The sequence below is a fragment of the Leishmania martiniquensis genome, chromosome 23 (assembly GCF_017916325.1).
Source record: "Leishmania martiniquensis isolate LSCM1 chromosome 23, whole genome shotgun sequence".
In the NCBI taxonomy this organism is placed as follows: domain Eukaryota; phylum Euglenozoa; class Kinetoplastea; order Trypanosomatida; family Trypanosomatidae; genus Leishmania; species Leishmania martiniquensis.
In genome coordinates this window covers 100,001-119,465 of record NC_090158.1, presented here as the reverse complement: position 1 = coordinate 119,465, position 19,465 = coordinate 100,001, and the positions used below count along the sequence as shown (strand labels likewise).

General features: G+C 60.6%; 6 protein-coding genes across 6 annotated transcripts in view; all 6 read right to left on the bottom strand.

Annotated features, from left to right (window-relative positions):
* Positions 1-556: 556 nt before the first annotated feature.
* Positions 557-4,432, bottom strand: LSCM1_06026 (uncharacterized protein; the record flags this gene model as incomplete). The annotated part of the gene is made up of 1 exon (XM_067323459.1): positions 557-4,432. The coding sequence occupies one exon, from the start codon at positions 4,430-4,432 to the stop codon at positions 557-559; it is 3,876 nt and encodes a 1,291-aa protein (XP_067178564.1).
* Positions 4,433-6,112: 1,680 nt separating this feature from the next.
* LSCM1_06025 (uncharacterized protein) lies at positions 6,113-7,576 on the bottom strand (the record flags this gene model as incomplete). Its single annotated transcript, XM_067323458.1, has 1 exon — positions 6,113-7,576. The coding sequence occupies one exon, from the start codon at positions 7,574-7,576 to the stop codon at positions 6,113-6,115; it is 1,464 nt and encodes a 487-aa protein (XP_067178563.1).
* Positions 7,577-8,341: 765 nt separating this feature from the next.
* LSCM1_06024 (uncharacterized protein) lies at positions 8,342-9,334 on the bottom strand (the record flags this gene model as incomplete). Its single annotated transcript, XM_067323457.1, has 1 exon — positions 8,342-9,334. One exon carries the CDS (start codon positions 9,332-9,334, stop codon positions 8,342-8,344), a length of 993 nt encoding a protein of 330 aa, XP_067178562.1.
* Positions 9,335-10,233: 899 nt separating this feature from the next.
* Positions 10,234-13,473, bottom strand: LSCM1_06023 (uncharacterized protein; the record flags this gene model as incomplete). The annotated part of the gene is made up of 1 exon (XM_067323456.1): positions 10,234-13,473. One exon carries the CDS (start codon positions 13,471-13,473, stop codon positions 10,234-10,236), a length of 3,240 nt encoding a protein of 1,079 aa, XP_067178561.1.
* Positions 13,474-14,564: 1,091 nt separating this feature from the next.
* LSCM1_06022 (uncharacterized protein) lies at positions 14,565-15,431 on the bottom strand (the record flags this gene model as incomplete). Its single annotated transcript, XM_067323455.1, has 1 exon — positions 14,565-15,431. One exon carries the CDS (start codon positions 15,429-15,431, stop codon positions 14,565-14,567), a length of 867 nt encoding a protein of 288 aa, XP_067178560.1.
* A 3,284-nt stretch (positions 15,432-18,715) lies between these two features.
* LSCM1_06021 (uncharacterized protein) overlaps positions 18,716-19,465 on the bottom strand; it is a gene marked incomplete at both ends in the record, with an annotated part of 1,260 nt that continues 510 nt past the window's right edge. The window contains one exon of the mRNA XM_067323454.1: positions 18,716-19,465. This exon is cut by the window's right edge and continues 510 nt beyond it. Coding sequence (XP_067178559.1) covers positions 18,716-19,465 — 750 coding nt within the window.

Here is a 19,465-nt window from a genome sequence, read left to right as displayed (position 1 = left end):
GCTGAGCTGGAGTGCCGAGGCCGTGCTCCGATGACGGGGTCGGCGCGTCACTGGAACGCGTGTCCACGCCCGCTTTGCAGCGGGCGAGGTGGGGCTGTGGCTGGCTGGTTGGGGGATGTCGGGTTGTGGCCGGCTCATGTAAGTGTGTGTGGTGTGGCCCCTATGGGGAGGTGGCGAGTAAGAAGGGCTCGCCCTCTTGTCTGCCGGCCTCATTTTCTCCCTCCCCCCCAACAGAGACACACGCACACACACTCAGGCAGCTACATGGGAAGCAGGAGAAGGCATAGGGCAGGAAACGAGGCGGCATGGGGCGCTCGTCGCTCGCACGACCTGCGGCGGCGGTGAAGCAAAGACATGCGTGCAGGTGTCTGCGAATGGGGCCCCCTCTCCCTCCACCGCACCCTGCCTCTCCATTATGTGCACGGAGTCACTCACGCAGCCTTTGAGGGGGCGCCCGCAGTGACGGCAGAAAGCCCTCTCAGTTGTCGGTCACGGCCACTCCCCTCTCTGCTGCCTCGCCTCTCCTCCACAGCGTTGCCCGTGCGACGCACGTCCTCTATTGTAAGAGGAGGGTGACGGCAAAGCCGATTTCGAGCGGCGGTGAAAGCCACTGCACGGTGCAGTAAGGGTCCTCCTCAGGGTCATGGCGCATGCGCTGCGCAAGCGCTTCAGAGTAGTCCGGCGGCACCTTGGCCTTTGCAAGCACCGCAAAGTGCTCCTGCATGGGGTGTTCCTCCACGCAGCGGAGATCCTCTGCTGATGTGGCGACAGACACATACGAACCGCCTTGCTCGATCGTTACCGCCTTTCCGCCAGTGTTTTCTAGTGATGGTGCGGGGTAAAGCGCAGGTGGCACTGCGCTCGCATGCGCACGCGGCCCCACTTCCTCGCCGCTCTCAGCCACTGCGGTGGAGGCAGCCGAGTGTGCGGCGGCAGCCTCAGTCGGCCCCAACATCAAAAGCAGAGTCACCTTTGAGTTCGTCACAATGGCCTGCACGGTGAGGCGGCGAGTGCACCCCACCTGCGCAGCGTACCGCACCAGCGCAGTCGGACTGGGGTGCTGGCAGAAGTTGTGAAGGAGCACCTCAACAGTGGGCTGGAGTCGTTGCGTCTTCGGAATGATGAGTGGCGGCAGGCCAAGACGCAATTGTTCCAGCACGACATCGCTTGAGGGGCCACGCAGAACTGCGCTGGCCACGCTGGACGGGTACGTCTCCAGCAGCTGTTCATATGCGTAGGCGGTCTGTATCGCGGCCTCTACATGCAGTTCGGCCAGTGGTGGTAGCGCGCATGTGCCTCTGACACGGAGAGCCTCCCAAACAACTGTGACCATTTTCTGACGGCTCCAGGTCACATCCAGCTCGACCAGCGGTACGTTGATTGGCACCTGATAGCGCCTTGCATTAGCATGTAAAATCCCATGCAACCGAGACGACGGCGGCGGCGAAGGCGACAAACGCTCACGGGGAAACGGAGCGTTGGGAGAAGATCCGCACTGGCCTGTGCTGGCCGGGGACAGAGGTGCGGTGGATGACGGTGCCGGGGAGGTGTCGACACTGACACTACCACACAAGTCGCCCTGCAGCAGTGGCAACGCCGCCGGTCGTAGCTCCGGTGCGCGTGAGGGCGCGAGCGACAGCGGGGGCCGCAGCGACGCCACATCCTCTGGGCAAAAGGTGCGATGGCACATACCGCGCTTCACCACCCTCTCGTAGCACACCTCTGCCACCGCCTCCGCGCCTTCGCTGTGTGTCCAGGCGACGAAAAGGGTCGGCTTAAGGCCCACGGCAGTGTAGTCAGAGCGCGACTTGTCGTCAAGATTCATCTTGTCGAGCAGCAGATGACTGTAGCTGCCTTGCGTCACGGCGCGCCGTACCGCGGCCAAGTAAGCGGAGCGGTTTCCAACCTCGTCCTGGTTGAGCCATCGCGGTGCCGCACCCGATTCCTCTAAGAGAGCGTAGAGAATGCGAGCCATGGTGGACTTGCCGCAGCCTTGTGGACCGACTAGCATAACGGAGTCGAGGCCCTCGGCATCAGGCAACGATGCATCACCCCGCTCCCTCCGCTGCTGCAGGACACAATCGCTATGCTTCGCCTGTCCATCTTTGCTTTCACCGCGGTCGCTGAAACACATACCGTCGGCGGCGTCAGCGCGGGCTTGGCGGCGGCTGTGCACGACCTCTGAGGTGGACAGTGTGGCCCCTTGGCGGGCAACGGCACGATGCCGCTGCTGCTGCGGCGGCACCTCCAGGATCCTCTGGAAGTGCTCTTGGTATGACAGCCATCGTCCACGTATGGCTTTGAGTGCGGCGAGGTCCGTCGACGGGGTAATGCACTTCTCGCGGTGCAGCCACAGCGCGAAGTCGAGCAAGAAGGGAAGCCGATGCAGTTCCCACTCCTTCACATACAGCCTAGTCTCACGGGAGAGGGTGCTCATTTTCTTCTTCACTTTGCACCGCAGCGGCTCGCCACACAGGCGGTGGGTGACCACGTATTCCTGCACCGCTCGCTCGAGGGAATGCGGGTAGGCACGGCACTTCCACACCTGCACCACCACTGCCCCCTTGCCGCTCTCTGCCTTATCTTTGCTCGACCCATACATCACGGCACCCGCTGTGTCGCAGCGCGAGAGTACCGAGTGGCGAAGCACCTCATACTCGGGGGAGCCAAGATGCACATCCGCCGATCTCGCCACTGTTGGCAGCCGAAAGTGCCCAAAGAAATCAAATGCCTCCTCGACACCCATGCACCACCCGCGCTCGTCGAGCGAGGCGTCCCACGTGATGGCGTAAAACCACAAGGGAACAACGCCGCTGTCGTCTGTCACGGATGTCGATGGCGTCGGGAAGGCAGTGAAGTCCGCGCCGCAGGTGGTGGGAGACGGGCCATTCACGGTCGTGGAGATGCTGCGCAGGGACTTATTGGCCGGGAAGTCACGGGCACTCACAAAATTCTGCAGCCGCTCCCAGCCCGATAGAATGACATCAAAACACAAGCTGCGATTATCGGCAGCCACACATGTGTGCAACTCCATTAGCGCATCTGCGCTTGCGGCAGCGGTGGTGGTGTCGCTCGCGGCTGCGACACGGACTGCTTCGTATGGCGCGCCCTCTGTGGCGGTGCGTAGCGACTCCAACACGCGTCGCCACAGGCGTGCCATACGAAGCACCAGTTCGAGGTAGGCAGCCTCCGAAGATACCCCGGGACTGCACTTACCAGCGGCGCCACCTGCAACACTGCCGCCGTGGGCACTGCTTTGCTCTACGCCACTACGAGAGTTTTGCATAGGGGAGTTGGCGCGGGACAACGCAGACGGCCGCCCAGCGGAGCACCGCTCTGCTGAGAAGAACACGTCTTCCGAGACAGTAGACGGCGACGACAACGTGGACACTGAGCTGCTGCTGGAGGCTGTATATCGCATCAGATCCACCTCAGGCACGTCGAGCCGCGTCACGATGTGTTGGTAGCGGCATCCGATGACCCAGTAGCGCTCTCCCAACCAGGAAAACGCTGCAATGCGGCCGGGCTCGCCGTCTACCTTCTCCAGTGCAATCGCCGTTGTTGACATCTCCTTGTGAACCGAAAAGACGCTTGCCGCCTCGCGCCAGTGCCCCATCTTGTGAAGTCCTACTGCAGTCGCCACCCGCGTCCACTCACTGTGGAAGGAGTGCTGCTGTGGCTGCGAAGGTTCCCATTGATTTGGCTGACTGCCCCAACTACCTACCCTGCTCGCCGGCGACGGCGCAATGGGAGGCGAGGGTAGTGAAGAGCTTAGGGCAGCCTGGACGGGTGAGCCCAGCCTCTCGGGGCACGACGGAGCTGCTGCTGCTGCCATATCTGCACTGCTGCTTTCGCCGTCCACGCATGCCGCCTCCGCCACCCCACCCAGTGAGAGAGGCTGCGCTGCTGGGGGTGTGCGAGCGAACACGCACGCCTGCCCTATGGGAATGTGTTCCCACATCTTTCTATTTTTCTCGTAAACGCCGTCGCAATTGCCGCTGACAAAGCGGTCTACAATGAGAAACTGTGCCCCGTTTGGCAGCTCCACCGATGTAGGCTTCAACTTCACGCGAGGGTCGCCGTGAAAGCTGATGTGGTACGCTGAATTCACGCAGCGGCGCTGCTCCTCGTCTGTGGCGCCAGCGACGGTGATGCTCGATACAACGTACGCCGCCGTGTGAGAGTGGCGCGACGATGACACAGCCGCCGTCGTCACCGTTACCGCCGCCGCTGAGCTGTTCTTGGGGCTGTTACTGCCGCCTGCGTTGCTGCCGGTGGGTAACGAGAGCGCCGGCGGAGGCTTCAAGTCTCGGTGAATTTCTGCCGCAGGCAAACCGGAAAGTGGCCCGGCCGCCGGCGGAGAACGCGCCCTGCCGTTGGACGCAGACAACACCGCACCTACACGAGAATGCGTATGCGCAGACGACGGCATCTCTGCGAAGGGCCATGGGTAAGTTACGCTTCCGCCTTCGCCGCAGCGCCCCGATGCGCTGATCGATACACTCTCAGCTGAGCAGTCCAGCCAAGTCGTGTGCGATATCTCGGATGCAGAAGACGAAAGCGTTAACAACGTATAGCACCGATGCAGACGGAGGCCCACGCGTACACACACACACACACAATTTGCAGCGCCCGGTCGTCAGGCGAAAAGATGTACAAGTGGCAGACGTGCTAATGTATCGAGAAAGGCGTGGAAGAGGGGCAAAGGGGGTGTGAAGGGAGTGGGACGGGTAGAACCACTTTGGGAGATCTTTGAAAACGAAGTCTGACCAGGGGGGAAGCCCTGAAGTACCCACTCGGGAGGAAACACCGGGGAGAAGAGAAGCACTCGCAGGCGTAGAAAGTGTGACCGCACCCCCCCCCCACACACACATACACATGCACACACTGCTGCCGTTGCGGCTTCTGCTGCACTACTCCTGTGTCGTCGATGGCAGCAACAGTATCGTTGTGCGTGCGTGCGTGTGTGTGTGTGGTGTGTGTGTGTGTGGGGGGGGTGGAAGTAACAGGAACAATAGCAATCCCTCTTTCGTTCATGCCTTCTCAGCGCCTCGATCTCCTTTGTGCGTATCCTCTCGCACCCCCACCTCTGTGTTTCGTGCTCTTGAGGTGCTCCCGGACCGTGAAGGGCCGGGATGGCCAATCCCCCTCCCCGCAGCGAAGATGACGAAACGGTTTGTGCACGTGCTTATATATATGTAAGTGTGTGGAGTGAGAAAGAGGTATTGGTGCAGGAAGGCAGGCAGCAGTAGGCGGACTGCGCGCACGCGTACAACGCGCGACTACAAATCCGTAGCGGCACACACGAAGAGGACGCATCGACAATACGTCACCCGCCTAAGTGTCATTGACGCGTATCCCGACCCTCCCTTCTGCGCTGCTGCTGCTGCGTTCCCCCGGTCTCTCTCTCTTTCAGCCTGCCGACCGCCACGGCGGTGGCCTCGACATGTGCCGCCCATCGTCAGGCCGCAGCGATGAGTGACCGTATGTGCACCGACCCCTGCAGAAAGAGACAGATGGGCCACAGCGCTGCCGATGTGGCGGTCTCGCATCGCGTGCCTTTCCTTTGTTTTGCCGTACGCCCTGCATCTTTCCTGTGCCGCGCTGAGCTCTCCTAATCGCAGCATCTGTGGAAAGAGTTGCGCGCAGCGTTAACATATTGAATGACATCTGCGGACTACATGCTTCTGTTCGCACATGCGGCAATCGACGTTCACCCCCCTTCGACTCCGTCACGGCGCAGGTGCGTGTGTGTGCACGCGCGCGCGTTCTAGCGAAGAAATGTGCGCATCTATCTGCAGACCTGTGACAGCACGCTCATAGAAGCGCAGAGGTCCAGGGGAGGGAGGGAAGGGGGGCGAGCACCACCCACAGGCACGGAACAACTTTATCCCACTGCACTCGCCCGAGCGCATGAGCATCGAAAGAAGCGCCGCGGCGCCTCGTGAAAGCAGTTTGCCCTCTGCCGCGGATCTGAGCCGGCGACCAAGACACGATGGAGCCACGACCTGTTTTCCACGCACGAAAAGGTCCCTTGCAGGATCCTCAGACATGTACTTGCCGCACGCAGACTCCTTCCCCCCGATCGTCCAACTTCCCCACGATACGCGGGTCAGTCAAGAATGTTTCGAATACTACAGAACTTCACCACGTCATCGTCGGTCACAGTTGCGCGCCGCTCCCGCCAATCGTGCAGCACTTCGCGGATGATGCAGTCCGCCGCCAGGTCCTTCACCTCCCCACTGTTCATCGTACCGTTGCGGTAACGCTGCGTCACGTCGGCGAAGAGTGCATCATCCGGGCAAAAAAATCGCAGATACTGATAGGCCACATCCACCTCCAGGTTGGCGCCTGTGTCTCGCATCTGCTTTAAGGTGCCGCAGCCGCCCGAGAAGGCGCGGCGCAGCTTCTTGCGCACCTGCTTATCCGTGTCGTGTAACGTAATCACGCCCTTGTCCTCTGCGCTGCTGCTCATCTTGTGCTGTAGTCCCTGCAGCGCCGGCAGAAACTTTGTGTGAAGAAGGGCCGGCGGTGGCTGCTTCAGCCGCGGCGCGGCGGTGCGCGTGAGGACGAAGAAGGGATCCTGGTCAATGGCACATGGGATGAGGCACCGCATTCGCTTTCCACCGCTCCGCAGAACCCGGCGAAACGCGCTGCTGAAGCACGGAGCCGCCTGGGTGGCAGGGAAGGCGAGCTTGCCGACATTGTCGCTGTCGGTGATGCCCAACGTGTGCTTCACGGCGTTGCCTGTCATGCTGCGCTGCAGCCGAAGCACGGTCGCGTACATCTCGCCCATGTAGTGCGTGTTGCGGAAGATGAAGGTGCGGCGCGGGTCAAAGCCGAAGGCGATGATGTCTTTCATGTTACTGCCAATGAGCTCCTCCGCCTCAGCGCCCTCGAAGGGGACGCCGCGAAAGAGAAACTTTTCGTCATCTGTAATTTGTATGACGAGCGGGAGCCTCAAGACATCCTGAAGGTACTTTGCGAGCACGAAGGGAAGCGCGTGGCCCACGTGCATCGTCCCCGCGCTGGGACCGCGGCCGGTGTACAAAAAGACGGAGTGCTCCCCCAGCTGCACCGACACCTCGATATCGGCAAGGGCCTTGTGTAAGTCGCGGTGTGAGAACGCGATGTCACGGGTAAAGAAGTGATGAAGCGGCAGTGGTTGCGGCGGTGGCGGCGCGGTAGGGGACGCGGAGGCCTGCGCCAGTGCACTTGCTGGTGGTGCCACAGTAGAACTAGAGGCGGCTACGCGCTCGGCGTCGGCAGACGTTACAAGCATGCTCCGCGCACGGCACTTGGCGATGGCATCGCACATGTGCCGACGTGCTGCGTCGTTCACACGCTCCGCTTTGAATGTGGTCAGCACACGATCGTAGTTGATGCCCTGCGGACCCTTCGCTGCCACTTCCCAAGGGGTGATGACATCCTCGGCACCGGCATCATCCTCTCCAGTGTCTTTGCCAGGTTCGCCGGGATCATGCGCTCGGCCAGCCTGCGTGCGGGTGTTGCGCAGTGCTGCGGACGCACACAAACCGGCAAGCGCAGCCCAAGGCCAGCAGTTGAAGCGGCGCATGAAACACAGCGTAGTGAGATGCTGCGCTACAGACTTGGAGAGAGAGCGCCTGCTCCAAGAGAAGTCGGTTGATGGAGACAGGATGCTGTCTCCGTTTCGACGCAATCAAGTCGACGGAGACGGTTCATCCTGCATGCAAGAGGAGCGGAGAGGGGAGAGAGGAAAGGGGGAGGAGGAGGAGTAAATGAGTGCGGAGACACATAGGCCGTCTCGGAAGGTGCGATGTACTGAGCGGAGGATTGTACAGGGGCGTGCGCCACTTTACACAGGAGGTCCAAGTCACAGCTGCATACACATGAGCGACTGACTTGCCGCGCGAGGATAGGGATGCCGGCGGTGGTGGCAGTTTGTGGAACGCCTTCAAATCGTGTGTGAGAGACACACAAAAAGTGCGAGGTGAATCTGCTGAAAGGCTCCACTCGGAAGCACTTGGCGTCTCTACGTGTGGGTGTGGGGGACTCGTTCGCGGCACTGATGGCAGAGGTAGAGTGCGCTGCCATGTTTCCCCTTAGCGGTGCACACACACACACACAGAGGATGTCATCCTCATCGCAACGGCAGCACCGCCTATCCTTACGATGCCCCGCACACAGTTGCTGACTTCGACTGCGATTCAGTTACTCGGCCTACGCCGAGTGGTAGAGGCTGCAAGGGAAGCAGCAGTAGCAGTAAAGCGCTGCCCTGCTTGGTGCAGATACTGGTCTGATGGCGCATATGCACGCCGACGCATACTGGTATACTCGATCACCCCGCACCTTGATCTCGCTACGCTTTCGCAGGGATATAGGCGACCATGGCTGTGTTACCGATTGCGAACACGCTAAGTACGAGTGCTCGGTGGTTCATCAAGTACATGCTTATCTTCACTGGGTCTAACTCTTTCACAGCAGAGAAAAAGCGCGCGAACTTCCGCGTCTCAACCATGACAGTGGCCACGCGCGCCTCTTCGTCGGGCCTGCCGTCGTCCTCAGCACTGCCGTCGTCCTCCCTCGCTGGCTGTTGCACCAGTTCGACCGCGTCGTACTTGAGAGAAAATCGCGCCATAAAGTGCTCGGCGTAGATGCGAAGGCTCGCCAGTGGTATCGCATTCTTTTCGCGCGGCCGCTTCACCCCGACATGCACCCCTGCAGCATCATCGCCGCCCTCGGCCACGTCATCCTCTGTGCCGCGCCGCAGCGCTGGGGGCGTCAGCACGCGCGCCGAGAAGGTTACACTGTCGGCCGCCGTGTTCTTCAGTTTGTCAATGAAGGTGGTCAGTTCTAGCATGTCTGGCACCAGAATCTGCAGATGATCCCGCTCGAGCGGTGGCGGCAAGAGGCTCTGGATTTCGCGGGCCCCGAGGATGCGCAGCGGCACATCAAAGGTTACATCCGGCTGGCCAGAAAGCCCCTGCATGCACACCCGCCACAATGGGCATCGTCCCTTTTTTGCCAGGCGCACCTGCACATGCGGCGTGACCCCTTGCTGGGACCGCTCACGCGCCTCCGCCTGCTTCACGATATGGACAAGCTGCGCAAGGTCGAGTACTTCGCACGTAATAGAGTGCTCTTCGTATCCGGAGTCGCAGATCATTTCGGAGAAGAGGAACGAAGACCGGCACCGCATCCACACCTGCACTCCGTCTGCGGCGCTCGTGTTGGAGAAGAAGCGGACACGCTCGGACTGCAGGCGAATGATGCAGTCGCGCTGAATACTGCGGCACACCTGCAGAACACCAAGCAGTCCCTTGGCGTCCTTGAGGGTTGCCTTGAAGCGCATAGGCTTGCGTAGAAAACGGGTACGGCACGCGTGGACGACACCAGTAACGGCCAGGCAAAGAGAGACACAGCTGCCGCCTCGAGTACAGTATGAAGTGAAAGAGCAGCCAGATTTACCCACATAAGGTGGCGTTGACGATGGCTGCCATGGAGCGGCACGGCGGCTTGGAGAACAGGCAGAGGGGAAGGAAAGAGAGAGGGGGGGGTCGTACTCATGAGTGGCAAGCAAAGAAGGACGCAAGCACGCAGCACTTACGCGAGAACGTCGTGCCGACTACGTACTGCCGTCCCGCCGCAACGGCTGTTGACGCCGCGGCGACCGTCAACGTTGAAGCGCGCCTATCCTTCACCCTGTCGGTGTCTTTTCGCCGTGCCGTCTCAAGCTCTCTCTCTCTCTGTGTGGGCGGGTGCGCGTACGCGTTACACCACAGAGTACACCTCTCGCGAATGGCGGCGGCCATAGGGGGGGACAGGAGGGTGAGGGGCGGGGAGAGATCCAAAGCGGAGGGCACTGCAAATGCGCGGGTGTGGGGGAGAGCGACGGCTCCAACAGTGAGCAGCAGCAGCAGCAGGAAACGTAACGCAGTGATGAACGTGCATTCGTGAAGAATAGGGGGAGGGAGCGTGGGCTCTCCACAGTTGCTTGTGCGCCACCTCTCCCCTCCTCCTCCCCTTTCCGCATGAGAGGGCGAGCCGCACACGCGAGCGCCAATTACGAGAAGAGAGACGAAGGAAGGGAGTTGCCATGACGCACAGGCGCGCCATTTTTTTTTCGCTAAAGCTTCGGTCATAATTTACATCGAACGCGCTGGGGCACCTCCCCCCTCTCTCTCACGCACACAAACACACATACAGGCCGTTGCCTCTCGCAGCTGCACCATAGCATACACACGGCTCCCTTCACGGACCACCTTTCACATTTGCGAGAGAGTGTCCAGAGGACAAGGTGGCCCAGTTGCTCTGGGCTGAGAGCAGGTCGTTCAGCAAACTGCGCAGGACGCCTTCAATCGTTTGTGCCTCGCGCTCCTTGGCCAGGGCACTGTTGGGTCCGATATCTGCGTCAGCCTCGTCACGCTTGCAGACGGTCTGGTAGTTTGCGATGAGCTCCACAGAGATGTTGGGGGTGTAGCCGACCTCGCACACCGACCCGCACTCGGAACAGATCATCTCGCCGCCACGGTTGTACATGTTGGAGAGACACGAAAGGCAGAAGGTGTGCCCGCACGGCCAGAGCGTCCTCGGCTTGTCGAAGACAAAGAAGCACTCGCGGCATGTTGATTCCACCTCCAACGAGGCGTGAAAGGTCATGATGTTGGCGACCGCCACTGTGGCGAGTCGCACTGCGTTGACCAGCGCCTTCTCATGCAGAAGCAAATCCTCCAGCTGCTCCTCCGTTGTGCGCACGGCGTCGTCGACGTAGCAGAGATCAGCGTCGCACACCTGGCAGCCAACATCCGCCTTCTCCGTCCGCTCCTTTCCGAAGCGCTCGAGGAAGCCGTCAGCGGCGTTCTCAACGGTTGCCTGTCTCTCGCCATCCGGCTGCGGCTGAAATATCTCCTCCAGAAAGCCGTTGAGGCGAAGACAATGCGATTTGGCGTAGTGACTCACCTCGTTCGTAAGCGCGATGGCGTACTGCTCTGCTGTCATGCCAGTGCGCGCCTGGCCAGCGGACAGGTAAAACACATCCGCGCCAAAGTCCTCTAGAAGCTGAAGTTGACCCTCGAGCTCTGCCAGCAGCGCGTCCCGCTGCGCCACAAGGTCGCTGCACTCCTCCTCCGCCTCCATGCGAAACTTTTCGTTCAGCTCTGCCTCGTTGACACCAAACCCCGTCAGCGGCTCCTGTTCGTCGTCTGACGATCCCGAACGGTGCTCGCTGTGGTCGTCGACACCATCAGCGGCGCCATCGATGTCGTCCAGCCCCGGAAACTGCAAGTTGGGGTTCAGAAACTTTGGCAGTAGGAAGGCCTCACGACTGCTGTCCTCCTCCCACATTTCCCCCACGCCTTCGAGGATGTTCTTGGCGGCTCGGCGCAGGCGCACGTGATTCTCCTCCTCGGGGAAGTGCAGGAGAAACGCGTCGAGATGACGGCTATCCTCGTCCGCCTTCAGGTCGCACACCCATGAGCTCTGCGCCGAGGCCTCGGTAGCAGAGGGAGACACCTCAGAGGGAGATGCCGAAGAGCACGGCTGCGCCCTCTCTCCTGTAAGCTCTGCGCTGGTACCCTGGCCTGACGCGGAGCCTGCCCTCTGGCCATATGCCTTTGTGTTGCGATGGCCGACGCTGCCGTTCGCGACGGTATCAATACAGCCACCGCCTGAGTCAACGCCGGCCGATGCCCTGCCTTGTGCAATGTCCTGCGGGCTTCCTGCATCTATCGATGGCTGCCCCTCAGCGAGGGCTTTCGCCGTCTCCACGATGAGACAGGCAGTGTTGCTGAGATGACGGCGCAGCATTCCAGCGTCTGGAGCTGATACGATAGACTGGCGAGAGCCAGAGCCCGGCGCAGACAGAGACCCGTATGCATCTCGGCCGCTGCCCCTGATCTCGCTGAGCGTCGTAGACGCCTCCCCACCACTGCGTCTTCTCCGCGCGCTCAGGTCCGCGAAGCCGACACGAGGGTTACGCCTGCGGCGATGAGCCTCAGCTTCATTGGCCGTCACGGTATGATCCAGAGAGGAGAGGGAGAGCGCGGCGACAAGGGTGGCGTTCAGCAGGTCGCCACCAGCGCTCTGTCGCTGACTACCTCCCTCGACGCTTACCGAGAAGCGATGGCCTAGAGCTGCAAGGGTGAGGAAAGGGTCGCCTGGGCTGAGAGGCATGGCACGCGCACCGAAAGTCGGCGTGTCCAACGACAGAAGCGTGTTGTGATCCGACTCACATTGGGTGGGCGACAGAGCGTGGCCGAGGGCCATGCCGTGCTCTGCTTTTGAGGAGCCCGCCCCGCTGCGGGAGCTTTTGTCAGATTTGGCGCCCCCTTGTCCCTCGTTCTCCCCAGCCCCAGATGACTCCTCGCCGGCCCTCGTGGCGTTTTCACCGCTGGATGCGTGCGAGCCCGCCGCACTGCTATTACCCTCTAACGTCGAGTAACTGCCACTCGTGCCCCGCTGCCCTTCACGGCGCTCACGCAACCGCCGCGCCGCCTCTGCCCGCTGCTCCTTAGTCATCTTCGTCCCATACGTGTGCTCCAGCATGCCTTTCAGCGCTTGCACGAGAAAGGCATGGTCCGCACTGAAGGGGCTGTAGAGCGTCAGCCCCTCATGGCAGAGATTGCCGTGCTCCTCTCCCTCCTCCGGTACACCGTACCCCGAATCACTCTCCTCCGTCCACTGAAACGTGATGCGGTGGTCGGCGCATAGTGGCCGTAGTGCCAGCCGCAGCGGGGGGCCGGAGGCAGCGCCGGAGTAACACCTTTCTCCCCACACAAAGCCGGACACGCCGGACCGCACTCGGGGAAGGCCATCGTCGTCTCGTCCAACGGTGTAGTGTCCGCTGCGGGTCGTGAAGGAGCGCTTTGGCAAGCCCGCGAAGAGGCCACGATTGTGCTTGGGCATACCTATGAGGCGGTGCACTCGCACCAACTCCACAGCCGAGTACGGGTGTACGTCGATGATGGACGTCTCAAGGGAGGAGAGCGCCGCAGAGGCAGCAGTCGTCGAGCCCTGACGCACGATATTCCTGCCGTTAGCGCCGCCATACGTCTGCATCGCCGCGATGATCAATGGAGAGGCTTCCTCAGAGGGTCGCTCCTGTTCTTTGAGGGCGCAAGTAGTAGCAGACCCTGCGGCACAATCAGAAACAGCACTAGTCGGCCCGGCCTTGGCTGTCTGGGTGTCGAGAGAAGTCACATGTGATGCTGCAGGTGGTGGTGGTGGTGGCCTGTGTGCCGCCTCGCTCTGTGCATGCGCGATGCGGGCCTGCTGGAGACGCAATTGAAGCCGAGCCTCCAGCAAGCTACGCACCTGCGTCGCCAGTGCCTGTTGCGCGCGGCGTTGCACCTCCTGCGATGTCAAACGATATGCGGCCTCTGTGAGCGATTGCTCTGCAACTGACGACGGCGGGTGTGAAGGTAAGGCGCCCGTCGCCGCAGTAGCGGTTGGCCCTCTACTACCCGTCTCAGTAGTAGGGGCGGGGCCGCACATACAGCTCGAATCTGACCCATACGCAGGGTCCCGCGTAGAGATTCGACGACAGCGTGACTTTGGCAACCAACTTGCGCTCGCTGCCGAGTGCGCAGCAGATCCGTGCACCCTGTGTAGGGGCGCGACGGGGTACACATCAAGCGTGCGTACAAAGCGAGAAACAGAGTGGCCCGCCGGCGAGCGCGGGTCGAGGCTTTCAGGAGTAGGCATGTGTTGTGCTCCGTGTGTACGTGTATGAGCCTGTGTGTAAGCTGGCCAGGCAGCAACGAAAGCTGCGTTCCCAAGGGTGCACGGGCGTGCTCGCCGGGTCACAATGGGTGGGGAAGTGGTGGCCGAGCGCGCGCTGGTCGTGCCCTATCTCGACTTCTCTAGCGCAGATGAAGGCGGTGAGGTATGCGCCGCCTTCATGCAAAACACGCGCATACACAAAGGAAATAAGGGGAAGAGGGGCATGAGGGTGGAGGTCATGCATAGCACATCCGCCGCGAGTGGGTCGATCCTAATGCTAGCATGATGTGCACCGCAGCAGAGGGAGAGATGCGTGCGAGAGTACCCGGTGCAGGGTAGGCGAAAGGGGAAGCGACGATTGCAGCCAGGAAAGCCGCAGTTGAAGAGGGGTGTAGGCCTCATCGCTGTACACAAAGAGGCACCTCTCCAAGAAGCACCGTTGTCAACGGTGGCGCCTGAGGCCGATAGCGTGAGGGGAAGTGAAGATTAGGGAGAGGACCTCGTAGCCTGCTTCTGTCTTATCGGATGGCCTCCGGCTTCCACGTCACTGAAGTCGATCCTTTACTCATCTCTGTCCATGACGGCCTTCGGCTCCTCTGCTGAGCGGTGGACCCTCCTCCTCCTCCCCTGTACCTCCCGGACTGCATTGGCTCGGTGCGATCTGGAGGATGAGAATGGAGCGGCGGGGGTGCACAGCGGCGGTTGCGAGAGCGAGGGCACGAGACATACGGGGCAGGCGGAAGTGGAGGACGCGGATATATCGAGGCAGGACGTCGTGTACACAAACCTCACACGCGCCACAGACTGAGGCGCTTCGGCTGATGAGAGGGGTTCGCTGGGGCTGCAGCGGTCATGCGCGCCACTTAGGCACGGGTCAGGCTGTAGCCGCCATCCACATTCACACAAGTGCCCGTAATGTACGTCGCCTTGGAAGAGCACAAAAAGAGTACAGCGTCGCTTACCTCTTCGGTGCTGGCCTCGCGCTGGTACAGAGGCACCTTGCCACGATAGCACTCCCGCACGTCAGGGGGCATGTCATCGGCGAGCACCGACAGGCCCTGGCCGACGCCGTTCACTCGAATCCGCAGCGGTGCCAGCTCCAGCGCTGCAGACCTTGTAAGCCCCTCCAATGCCCCCTTGGCCATGGTGTACATGGTGAACCCGACAAGAGGCTGATATGTCATGGCGTCGGCCATGTTCACGATGGCGTAATTGTCGCCGCGCTGCGCGGCTGGAGTGTCTGCAACACGCTGCGCAAACGCCTTTACCAAAAAGTACGGTGCAATCGCGTTCGAGCCAAAGATGTCAGCGGCGGCTGTCTCTGATGCTTCCCCGGCCCCGAGAGAGAACGCTTCAGCCTCCTCGCCCTTCCTGAAAAGTGGCGTGGGGTAGTAGGCGGAGGCATTGTTCACAAGCACGTCACAGCGACCCCAGTGGGCGTAGCACGCACCCACCAAGTCGGCACAGCGCTTTACAAGGGAAGCAGATGCTGAGCTGCCAGCATCACTGACCGCGGTAGCGACCCCAGTGCTCAGACTCGCGTGCACTGCAATAGCGCTGTTCGGCCGCCTCGTGTTGAGTTTTGCGGCCAGCGCCTCAGCCTCCGCTGCAGAGAGGCGGAAGTGCAGGCAGACGGTGTACCCCTCCGCGTGGAGGGCCTCAGCGATGGCGCTGCCAATGCGCTTGGCGGCGCCCGTTACCAATGCGACCGGCGCAGTCGAAACATGCATTGCACCAGTGCGTATGTGTCTTCAAGTACTGAAGCGGCGCCCAACGACGAGCAAAATTCACAGCGAGCGTGATGGCAAAGAGCAGCAGAGCACCTCTACGAGGTGCCGATAGCGGATTTGTGTAACGAATGCTTACTGTGGAAAGAGAAAAAAGGTAGCGGGCGTGAGTGTGTGTGTGTTGGGTGGAGGCAGGGGGGGAGGGGGAAAGGCAGCATGAAAGACAGCGCTTCATGCTCGCGCGGTATGCGTGGCCTCTATGCGATGACCACACGGAGCGCATGCGAATGAGAGCCAAATCAACGTCCGACACAGCTCAAGGATGAGGTTGCGCGTGTGTTTTTTGTGCACCAGGCTGGGGCACACAGAAGCACACGACGCGGCTGCGAGAGGGAGCGCAAAGGCGGACGTCGGAGGAGGCGATTATGAGGAAAGCAAGCCCGCGAGTGAGAGCAGACGGCAGGAAAGGGGGAGGCCATCGGTGAATTCAAAGCAGCGCTGCACTCAAAGGGCACACGAAGATGAGGAGGAAGTGCCTCGAGGGGCTGCCGCAATGGTAGAGAGTCTGCCATGAGAGCGGCAGCAGACAGGAACGTTGACGCGTTGTACCTTGGGCTTTTTTTTTGTTTTCAGGAGGGTGGGGTGTGGAAAAAAAAATATGAGACGAGGTGGAGGCCGAGTGGTCGTTCCTCATGAGCGACAGGGTGAAAATGGCCGAATGGCATCGACGGACGCACGAATGAGCCACGCGAAAAGGGGCGGATGGGCACCGGCACCCACGTGTCCATCCACAAGATAAGCGCCGAGTAACGAATGCCAGAGCGCACGAGCGATTTGGCGCGCTGCGTTCTCACCCCACTCATCGGCAATGCGTTCGCTCCCTTACCTTGAGTGCATGTGCGTGTAGACGTCTGCGCGTACATCACCTCCCCCCTCTCTCCAACAGACACATACACACGCGTCCCATAGAAGCCGCCAAGCCGAGGCGGTAGCATTGAAGGAGTTCTTCAGAGACATCCTTGCGAGACGGATGGGAGACCCAGAGAGAAGTGCTTGCAGCCGTCCATGCCCTTGCTCCCCTTCCCCGTCTAGGCAACCACTGATTTCCAAAAGGACTCTCGGTGGATAGGCGCAGCAGCGCCGCGGCTGCGGTTCTCTCTCCCTTCCCACAAAAGTGGGGCAGCGCCGTTTCCGCACTTTACGGCAGACACCTCTCCTCTCTCTTGGCTCAAAAGAGGCGAATCTGTTCGTACCGCAGGGCGAGCGATCCGCTCATCCGCCTCAACACTCCTCCCTCCTCGTCAGGCACGGACGAGAAGCACAGTGCAGTTCTTATCGAAAACTCTGAGCCGCGCCTTCGCCCCATGCTCTGCCCGCATAACATCGCGTCACACTTCTCTCATCAGAGAGTACAGCCCCCCACCCCCTCATTCTTTTCCTTCGCATGGGCATTGCACCCAAAGCGTGCTCTGATGCCCTGTCCATCCGACGCTCCCACACAGCCGCTCACAGGCCCGTCTTGCTCGCTACCACGCGGCCGCGAACATCCGTTTCAGCAATGCGCCGACTGCATCATAGGAGCACGGCCTCCGCCCTCCCCCTCCCCACCATTGGCATGGGCGGCACCGGCAGATGAAGAGAGCGAGCCTTCCTTCTGTAGACGGCAAGGCCGCCCTGAGGGCAGGCCCCAAGAACTAAACATGTAAGCACCGCATGCGCGCTGCCATTCGCTGCCCGCGTGGCGCAGCACACAGCAAGAAGGCATTCAGGGGTCGGAAGAGGAGAAGTGGTGGGCGGAGAAGGGCACGAAGAGATCCGCACCGATCGACGGCGAAGCCCATGCGCGCGACATGTGCGGCACCCTCTCCCCTCACAGCCGATCGGGTCGGCTGGCGAGGCGCAGGGCTTGGCGGGCCATTGACCTGGCAATCGCCCGCTTCCTCATGGAGGTCGTCCGGCATGCGCCTAGGACATCCCCTATACCGCCCCCACCCGAACGGCACCTGCCTTCATGCAGGACCCTGGGCGTGGCCTGGTAAGAAACGGTAGGCGGTCCACCCAATCCCGTCTGGCGCTGAGAGCGCAGCACGTGCCCGACGAAGGGACCTGGAAAGGACGTGAGGGGGCCGCTGGGCGCGTCGCAGGATTCGGCAGCGGCAGGACACCATGCCTCCGAGGATGAGGATTCAGCCATGACGCAGACAGAGGCCTGCGGGCTGTGGTTGTGCTTGAATTGGTTTGCTGATGCATTTTCTGCCGCATTGGCCCCCTGTGGGAAGCGAAGAAACGACGGAGAGGGAGATAAACAGTTCTTATTGCCGACGTGTGGCGACGCGCTCCGAAACCTTTCGCGGACGACAACGGCCCGCAGCAGGGGCGATACTCGGCGGAAGGTGGTTGGTGCGCAGGGTCCTCACGAATCGAGCTTTTAAAACATCTAAGGCAGAGAACGAAACATTTTGAGGAATAAAACGGCAGAATCGACCGCTGAAGAATCGATCGCTGAAGATGATATTCCCAAAAAATTTGAAGCACAGAAGCACACAAAATGTAAGACGGAGAAGCACAGAAGGCGAGCATACGGCCCCGCGCGGATGCAGCATTGTGTGCGTATGTGTGTAAAGACTCGTTTTATTGCTGAATTGCAGCATAGTTCCTCTCTCTTGGCCGCCTCGGTGACCGTCCTCAAGGAAATGGTCGAGAGAGCTGGTACCACACCACGCTTACACGCTGCCGCTTCCACTGAGGCTGCAGACCGCTCTCTCCTGAGCTGTCGGCGCGCAAGAGTACAAGCCATCCACGCATTGTTTCTACTAAGGGCACCGCGGGCTTATAAAGGCGTCTACGCCCGGAGAGGTTAAAAAATGATCAGAAAGAGAGAGGGATCGATACAAGATGTCAGCACCGCCTACCTCACGCTTTATACATGGCAAGCAAAAAAGTAACAGTAAGTACGCTTAGATATCACTGCTCATAACACAGAGAAGGGGGAGTAAGATAAGAGAGACTGAAGTTGTGCGGTCGGTGGTCGTCGCACAGCATAGATTAGGCTGGGGGAAAGGGAAAGGGAAGAAGTGGGGAAGGGGGGAAGGGGGAGGGAGCACCCACGTGAAGGTACCCTTGGCCTCGACCACATTTGAAGCAAGTCACTGTTACAAGCACAAAGGAGATGGTAATGTGTGAAGCATACGGAGGAAACGGTACACGGAAGAAAAAAGGGGAAAGGCCCGTTGCAGTGGTATTGACGCACATATTGCGGCACGTACACCAACACGCAAGCACGCGTTTCACTTGCAACTCAGCACCTCATTCTTCTGCAGCATCATCGCACGTACGCGCAGAGGCAGCCCAAACAGCCGAATGAAGCCCTCCGCGTCGTGGTGATTGTACAAGTCGTGGCTGTCACCGAACGACGCGATGCTCTCGCTGTACAGAGAGTAAGGCGACTGTGCACCGGCAGGCACCACATTACCCTTGAACAGCTTCAGCTTCACCTCGCCTGTCACTCTCTCGGCCATCTTGTCGAACATTGCAGACATCGACTCGCGCAGCGGCGTGAACCACTTGCCATCGTACACAAGCTCTGAGAAGCGCACTGCCGACTGGCGCTTGAAGGACTGCGTGTCACGATCAAGGCAGAGTGACTCCAGCGTATCGAGCGCTTTGTAAAGAATCGTCCCTGCAGGAGTCTCGTACACCCCACGCGACTTCATTCCCACAAGTCGGTCCTCAACGATGTCCTCGATCCCAATCGCGTGTTTGCTGCCAAGTGCGTTTAGCTCATCCACAAGCTGCACGGGTGCCCTCTTCCTTCCGTTCACGGCGACGGGGATGGCTTTCTCGAACTGAATACTGACGTACTCCGCTTGGTCAGGCGCCCTCTCCAACACATTGCAGAGTTTCAGCAGCTTCGCGTACTTCGGCTCGTTCGAGAGGTCCTCTAGGTCCATGCCCTCGTGGCTGACGTGCCACAGGTTGCGGTCGCGCGAGTAAAGGTCTGATTTCGTGCACGGAACCGGAACGCCGTGCGCCTCGGC